The following is an 8,189-nucleotide window of genomic DNA, read 5'->3' on the forward strand; positions in this document are numbered from 1 at the left end:
ATCCGCTGCAAGCTGCACCTCCAATATACACTTCAAATTTACAGCAGCAATAAGAAATCTCTTATCTCTTCATCAATGGTTCATTTTTTGCGCTCCAACCTCAAGGAACATCAGGGAAAAAAACAAAAAGACAAAATATCACGCCATCAAAGAAAAGCATTGATTTCATGGTGGTACTTGCTCAGTCCTTTTTACTTCACTGCAAAACCATTAGTGAGACAACTCTCTTGAAAATGTAATACATCTCCATAGCAACCAGGAAAGTGGATGCAGAGACACCTGTATCTAAAAGCCTCCAGCCCAACAGGAGTAAATCATATATGAGGGGGGGATCCTTCAATAAAGCATCTCTTCAGGGGGGGTTAGATTTGTTCCTGTGCCGACCCAGAACCAGCCATCTCTTCATCCAGAGGAAGGTTAGACACACACAAAGGGTATTCACTGAGCGGATATTCATATTTGATTTAAACCTCAAAAGCTTTCAGTTGCCACGTGCAGCACTGACTACTGCTGGACTGAAAATGCAAGCCTTTCTTTCTTTACCTAAGTGGCTGGCTGGCTTATAAGAACTCTGTCAGCATAAACTGAAGCTGGGCCCAAGAAGAATAGGGGATGGAGTCATTCACTTCAGATTAAGGCTGGACATAAAAGGTAATGAAATGTAATTTGTGACATATTTTAAAGGTTTGAGCATTGACTAAACAGACTAAATGCCTGGACTACAGTCGTTGGTAGACGTCAGCGCAAAGTATATACACCAGGAAGCAGATATAATAGGGGGATTTATGGGAATCTGGGGAGGCAGGCCATTTAACTCAAATGCTATTAATGTTGCAGCCAAATCACAGGATGAAATACAACATTTCATTCACAGATAAATCTTTATTTGCACTTAGCATTTGCACTGTGACTAATATTAACCACAGGAGGCGTAATGATTCTCCAAATCCATTGTGTTCAGAATTCAAGATTTTGGTTTTTTTATCTGTCTGGTTGGAACGATAAATTGATTAACTGGTTATTTATCGATAAATGAATCGATACATTAATCAGCGCCCCAACCCAATTCACGATAGAAATAATGACAAGGGAAAAATCTCTGCAAATCTATCTGAAGACCCAAAATCTCAACAAACAAATCAGTGACTGAACTAATCTGTTTATCATTCGGCTCCTTTAATGTGAATGATTTCATGAATAGCTTTGGTTTGAGGACAAAACGTGAGGATGTTGTCCTTCTGGCATGGTGTTAATATTCAACTATGTGGCATGTTTTCCTGGAATCATGCAGACTTATGACTTAAGTCAAACAAAGTTGGATGCATATGAGGAATATGAAATACACTGTGTGTCTGAATGCATTCAACAGTAGAAGCAACATGTCTTACAAAAGCAAAACATCTCCCCCTGTGCACGTGAGAACAGACATGAACAAAATACTGCACATTGCAGACAATGCACCTGTAACAACACAACTATTAAATATATGTAAATTGTTAATAACTGTGTAATCTGTAGGCTTTGTGTTGCATGAGTCTTCTGTGACAGTGTGGAGTTATTAAGAATTCAAGTCACACACATTCTGTCCGGAGACACTGTGTTGTCACAGAGTGCTGCTAGCATCTGTAGCTCATGGCTAACAAACAGCGGTACAAATGAATGAAGTGTCGGCGTGTCTGGCTGCTTACCTTTCAACACCACCACCACCTCGGCATCGGTGGCGTCCTCCTCGACCTCTGCCCCGCCGCTGGCCGAGGGCTCGTCCCCCTCAAAGAGCTGGTTCACCTCCCCCTGGATGTCGGAGGGGCGCCGTTCGCCGTCGCTCTTGGAGACGGTGAACCTCTGGCTCATGGTTGTCGCCGGTGAGACAAGCGACGGACAGGTCGTCTTGACAGAGGCCGGAAAAATGCTCTCGCTTCCCCGCTGTTGACGGCTCCCCCCTTCTTCACCGCAAGTTTACCGCCGACCAACTCTGTCCTGACCGCGCCACGGCTCTCTGTGGAGTAATTAGATGTGTAATGCAGATTGGACCATCACCAACCTCACATCAACCGGTGTCTGTCTGCTGCTGCTGCCGCCGCACGCTCACTGGGTCCTAAAGCCGAGCTCCGCCGTCAGTGTCGCGGTTTTAACCGTAAACACACGCTGTTAAAATTAAAAAAAAACAATACCTTACCTTGCACGATAGAAATGTTGTGCTAATAATAAATTCACTGTAGCCTCATGATGTGTTTGTTTGTTCCTTTAAATGTGGCATTACACAGCACAAAAAATATAGCCCGCCACGTTTCCTGAGTCGGCGTTGCTAGGCAACCAGAGGATAAGCCAATATCTGCAGTCACTGAATGAGACAGTAGCAGTTTATATTTAGTAAGTTAGTAATGATAATAATTATAAGGAAGAACTCCTAGGGTCTTTTGACACTTCGTGCCTCTGACCCCAATAATAATAATAATAATAAGAAGAAGAAGAATCACAATAATAACAATAATAACATTAATAAAACATTGTTTTATTATTTTAAAAACATTGTTTTGATATTATAATAATAACAACAACAACAATTGTGTGGCCCCACAGTGAGTTGTTTCTGTATGTTTTTTATGAATACATTAATTCATCATAAAAATGTTTATATTGTGACAATATGTATGTATATATATATACACACACACACACATACACATATATGTATATATATACAACGGATGTCTGGTTTTGATGTAGTGGATGATTTGTGTATTCAAGACTTGGGTGGAGAGAAAAAAAAGACGGCCTTTAATCCACTGGACTGATAAGAACGAGATAATGACTTTCCAACAGCAGGTGGCGCAAACCCTCCATTTAACGCATTTCAACAACAATAGAGCACGGTTGTGAAGCGGGAGTGAAGCGGTTTTTTATTGTTGTACTGCTACATAAAGACAATGGATTTTTAAAATAGATATTTCCCCCGAACTTCGACTCTGTAAAATAATGTAAGCCTAAGTCTAAAGGTCAGGTCGTGTCTGTGTCGACATCCTCTCGGTTTCTCAGCATTCGCGGTTTCACTTCTGCCCTCGTCTTGGACTCTGCTGGTCGTCGACAAGGACCGTTTTCTGAAAAGGTGTCCGGTTAAAGTAAGTAAGTAGATTTATCGTGAACATGTAAGACAGATACATTTTCCCTGCCTGGACTAAAGTGAATAAATTGTGTGTGTTGTGCTGATAATGTGTAATCTTCAGCGGATTATCTTTGATTCAATCATTAACCTGTTCCTGGTTTATGACTTGACTTCTGCTGCAGGATATCTTCAGGTCTCAGGCAAGTGTTTGCATTAATGTTAGTTTCTTTATAACTAAATCAAAAGTTGAGTTGGATTTAAAACTATTTAATGTACCCGATGTTATTTATTTGTTCTATCTTGTGTTAAAAACGATAATGTTAATCTAGAGATGATCATTTCTATTTATGTAGTCATTGTTTAGCCTTTAAATGTGGTAATAACATCACAGAAATGACCATTCCAGTGAGTCACTACTGCTATTACAGACCCAAACTTAAATTTATATTTGTGTAAGTGTATAGTTCTAAAAACTGTTTGGTTGTTTCTTAGAATAAACCTTTTGAAATATAACTTTGGTGAGATTTATACTTTAATGAAATCTGCTATTTTGTTACTTTAGTCAGAGTGTATTTTTCAGTGTCAGTGATTTCAGTCAGATCAAAAAATAATCTATAATCGTAATATTTGCAAATGTATTACAAATACTGCGCCAATTAAAGGGACATTTCTTAAACATTGTGCACTCAAGTTGTTTCCATATGCAGAACATTTTCAAATTTGATAAAAAAAATAACAATGTCTTTAGGCCTCGATGTCTAATCATTATAATACTCTGTCAAACATTCACACACACACACACACACGTTTGTGCAGCTATTTGGACACAGCATTGGACAGCCTAAACAAAGTGTTATCCCTAACCTTAACCATAACCAGTTAATGACTTACACTAACCTTAACCTAACCACAATTCAAATCTTTAACCAGTTCCTCAGAGTTGAGGTTCTGCCTCATTAAGGACCAGCGTTTTGTCTCTACTGGTCATGGAAAGGTCCGTTGTGTTTATGCCAGAGGTTCACACACAGTAACAAGACATTAGACACCTGTAGGAATTTGAAGACATCATCATAAGTTCTAGGAAACGGGGAAAGTTTCATTATTTTTGTTGTATTTAGTTGTACATTTTAAAGACTTTAACTGATTTTTTTTTTCTTCTTCCAGTTCCAGTGGTCATGCAGCTGGTGATCCGCCGGTACCGTCCGTCAGACAGGGACACAGTGCGTGCTCTGTTCAGCACCGGCATCCAGGAGCACATTACTCCATGCTTTCACAACCGCATGGCCACTCCTTTCTGCCTCGCCATCACCGCGGCTCTGTGTGTCGCTGGTTACCTCCTCAGCTCTGTGTTAGGAGCTGTTGTGTTAGCAGCAGCGTGGATGGGCCTTGTCTACTACTGCTGCCACAAGATATATTCAGGCTTTGTGAAGGAGAGACTCCTGACAGACATGCAGGACATCCCTGGGAACTATCTGAGCAGACCGGGTGATGATTTCTGGGTGGCTGAAGCTAAATTAGATGGGAGGGTGCAGATCCTCGGTATGGTGGCTGTGAAGGCCAAACAAAGTGGAAAAGAAAAGTACGGCGAACTGATGAGGATGATTATCTCGCCGCTGTGCAGAAGGATGGGGCTGGGCTTCAGACTGGCTCAGACTGTTGTTGACTACTGTAAGGAGCAAGGCTTCTCCAAGGTGGTTCTGGAGACCAGCGCCATCCAGACTGCTGCTGTGGGACTGTATGAGAAACTGGGATTCCGCCATGTACTCTCTCCCTCTATAACAGAGTTCCCGTCATGGGTTGTAATGCTGGCCAATGTCAAGGTTTTAAGAATGGAAAAACAACTGTCGGCTTAAAAATCACTATCACTAATCACCTATTTACCAGTATATAGCTAAAGCTGTCACATCAACAATACTGCAGTGAAATCAGTGTGTGACTGGGCAGAGATTTCTTTGATTTCAAACACGACACATTGCCGCTCTTCTTGAATTTACAAGATTGCAGTTAAGCAAATTTTTTTACTAATGTACAATAAGCACTTCAATTATTATGATTTTTTTATGTTACAGTCGACGCTGTGAATGTTCGACTGTTTGTCACAAAAAAACAACAACAAATAAATCCACTCCCAAAGGTTTTGCCTCCATGTGTGTTTTGCTTTACCTGATCATTCCATTCAAATTGACATTCACTGATCAGACATTTTAGGGTTAGGGTAAAATGATTCTGGTGGATCTTCTCTGACTCAAACAGGTGCAACAGCACTAGCACTGTAGAAGGCTCAACTTCACAAAGTTTACACACGTGTATGGATCAGTAACGGGTGCACGGTTTCCATAAAGTAAGTATTGTGAGGCTGCTGTAAAACAAAAGTAGAAAAAATGCCACTTGTTTTACAAGGGCCAGTACATGTGCAACAACAGTAATGATGAGTCTACAGCTATATGGCAAGTGTATTTTAGCCAGAAATCTATAATGTCAAGAAGTCATCGCTAATTGTATCTGCCATATATCACAAATACAGCCACTGCATGTCTTTGCATCCATAACATAAAAGACAATGTGAGTTTCCACTCTCTTATTATAAATAAAAATGTAATAAATATTGTAACATTACATGAGCCAATGCAAATGATTACTTTCCCAGTGAACCGGTGTAAGAAACATCTTGGGCTCAACCACAGAGCATTTTACACAAATTAAAATATGCAGAAATATTCTTTAAAAATTGGAATTTTTTAGCAGTGGTATACAGTACGTACAGACGTACATAGACATTTCCTTAAGTCTATGGATGTTAAGTATTCAGACGAGGTTGTTGATAGCCAACACTGAACAGTAGAGGGCACCATCTGTTAATGCCACAACACTTCTCTGTGTGAAAATCATTCATCGTAGTCATCACAAAGTGTAACTAAGTGCTTGTATTGCAACACTGTTCAGTTTGTGCAACAGTGTCCAGTTTGTCAGTGATGGTCTGTGTCCAAGTGACAGCCTAGAAATTGTATAGCTCATAATTTTGGTTTGTGTGGTTAATTTCATGACAGTTGTGCAGATGTTCTATATTATAGAACATAGTGTTATCCATGTTGCACATTTATATTAATATATACAATTTCTATAGATCAGTGTATAAATGATATTTACCTTTTAGCCTTTTTGTTTTTTATTGTTAGGATTAAAATTGCAGTGTATGAAGGTGTCACAAATGATCTCATTAGGTAATCTGGATTAAATGACATGAACTGCAGTACTATTTACATATATATATAACGCTGGGAACAATGAGGCTATGTTACTTGTGCTATGTAAGCATGTTTTGCTGGTAATCCTTCTTTCAGCTATTGCAATTCTGAACTTGAAAGAGGATAATCTATTTTTATACAATAACTGGACTACATAATGAAATGCACTGCTGGTCTTTTCTAGACCTACCTGTATTTACCAAGATGTTATTTTTCTTTTCATAATCTCAAAAGAACATTTACACAACCGTTTAATTTCTGGAAAAAAAAAAAGAAAAGACAAATGACGCATGTCCTATAAGTGACTCACGGGCTGTGACTCACACATGTGTGCACACTAGTGTGTTTTTGCACTAACAAAGTCAACTATCACTGGACCAGGCCAACTGGCTCCATCAAAACAACATAACCTCGTTGTAGATGAGATATACATGTTCTAATACATTGTTTGACCATAGTTGCAAATTAGAGTTTCATTTGCTTTTACTTTAAAAGCCACATTTTTTTACACAGTACAATTAGTACTGTGTACTAAGTTCATTGGTCTGGTTCATTGGTCTGGTGCCGATGTCACTGCTTGCCACTAATTTAGTAATATTCGATGTCCCACTGCAGTGACTCTCAAAGTGGGGTCAAAACCATAGCTAGGGAGTATATAATAATTAGCAGAAATTGGGATTAATTGTGCAGGACAGCAGGTGAGGTAATATTCAGACTTCTGAATGCTTTTATGCCTCGACAGAGCTGCAGACTGTGTGTGGCTGTTCGTGCAGACGGTGTTGATGCAATGACTGGCTGAAAGAGTAGTGCTATACTTACCTTCGCACTGTCTGCTGCATTAATAGGTGCTCTCATCCAAAGACACATTTTCCTTTAAGTGCAGTTGATTGTGACATGATGTGCCGCACATCTTTTTTAGGGTCTGTTTGTTGAATCGCTGTTTCTAGCTATCCTTTCTCTCTGAAGTGTGATGTTCTCTTGATTAGCGTGAATTAGTTGTCATCTAACTTTGGAGCTCCCCTCTTCTTTGAGATTGTGTCAGTTCATTATTGATCTGTGTTTTCATTTTCACTGATCGCTCTCTCTCTATATACCAAATCTTAATTGTACAGCACTATCTCAAGGCACTTTACATAGTAAGTCAGAAACCTTTACAATATTATAAAGAGAGAAGAGAAACACAACAGTATAGACCAGGGGTGTCAAACATACGGCCCGGGGGCCAGAACCGGCCCGCCAGAGGGTCCAATCCGGCCCACAGGAAGAATTTGTTAAAATTTCACACTACGATTACTAAACGAAATGTCAAATGCAATATTTTTCACTTCCAGATACCTGTGACTAAATGTTTGTGCCTTTATAGATCCAGTGTGTTGTGTAAATAGCAAATTTAGGCATGATATTGTTGAAATTGCACTAATATTTCTCAAGAAATGTTATGCTTTGTAAAAATATCCTTTATTAAATGTAAGACAAAAGGAGAAAAAACAAAGGAGTTGTTATTAGGTTATTATGCTGGTCTGGCCCACTTGAGATCAAATTGTGCCCTATGTAGCCCCTGAACAAAAATGAGTTTGACACCCCTGGTATAGACAATGAGCAAGCACCAGGCGTCAGTGGACAGGAAGAAATATGTGCAGCATCTGCCTCAGCCAGTTGGGGTGAAAGTGCTTTGGAGTCGTCCAAAGAAAAGAAAATATAGACAATGAGAGTTTGCATGTTCTCCCCGTGTTTGCATGGGTTTTCTCTGGGTTCTCCAGTTTCCTGCCACAGTCCAAAAACATGCAGATTTGGGGATTAGGCAAATTGGACACTCTAAATTGACTGTAGGTGTGAGTGTG

The 8,189-nt window shown here is 39.7% G+C and overlaps 2 protein-coding genes across 9 annotated transcripts in view; one reads left to right on the top strand and one right to left on the bottom strand.

Moving 5' to 3' along the window:
* The window catches only part of slc12a5a (solute carrier family 12 member 5a), a 139,170-nt gene extending 136,741 nt beyond the window's left edge, over nt 1-2,429 (bottom strand). The window contains exons 1-2 of one of the 3 annotated variants that reach the window (XM_044024132.1): nt 2,177-2,429; nt 1,689-1,996 (exon numbers count right to left, since the gene is read on the bottom strand). In XM_044024132.1, the coding sequence (XP_043880067.1) occupies nt 1,689-1,851 (163 nt within the window). In that variant the 5' untranslated portion in view covers nt 1,852-1,996; nt 2,177-2,429. Of the gene's footprint in view, nt 1-1,688 lie in introns of all 3 variants that reach the window. The other 2 variants (XM_044024133.1, XM_044024134.1) reach the window with 2 other exon arrangements.
* Nucleotides 2,430-2,822: 393 nt separating this feature from the next.
* nat8l2 (N-acetyltransferase 8-like 2) lies at nt 2,823-5,238 on the top strand. Of its 6 annotated transcripts, none has more exons than XM_044023166.1 (3): nt 2,823-3,123; nt 3,225-3,303; nt 4,268-5,238. In XM_044023166.1, the coding sequence occupies exon 3, from the start codon at nt 4,279-4,281 to the stop codon at nt 4,954-4,956; it is 678 nt and encodes a 225-aa protein (XP_043879101.1). In that variant the 5' UTR covers nt 2,823-3,123; nt 3,225-3,303; nt 4,268-4,278; the 3' UTR covers nt 4,957-5,238. The 6 variants fall into 6 exon arrangements, with proteins under 6 accessions (XP_043879101.1, XP_043879106.1, XP_043879100.1 ...); XM_044023171.1 differs by having other exon boundaries at nt 3,286-3,303; XM_044023165.1 differs by having other exon boundaries at nt 2,823-3,119.
* The last annotated feature ends 2,951 nt before the right edge of the window (nt 5,239-8,189 follow it).

Source organism: Solea senegalensis, linkage group LG4 (assembly GCF_019176455.1).
Source record: "Solea senegalensis isolate Sse05_10M linkage group LG4, IFAPA_SoseM_1, whole genome shotgun sequence".
In the NCBI taxonomy this organism is placed as follows: domain Eukaryota; kingdom Metazoa; phylum Chordata; class Actinopteri; order Pleuronectiformes; family Soleidae; genus Solea; species Solea senegalensis.

Excerpts from the sequence above, each read along its gene's own strand:
- nat8l2 (XM_044023166.1), top strand. The coding sequence starts at position 4,279 with ATGCAGCTGGTGATCCGCCGGTACCGTCCGTCAGACAGGGACACAGTG.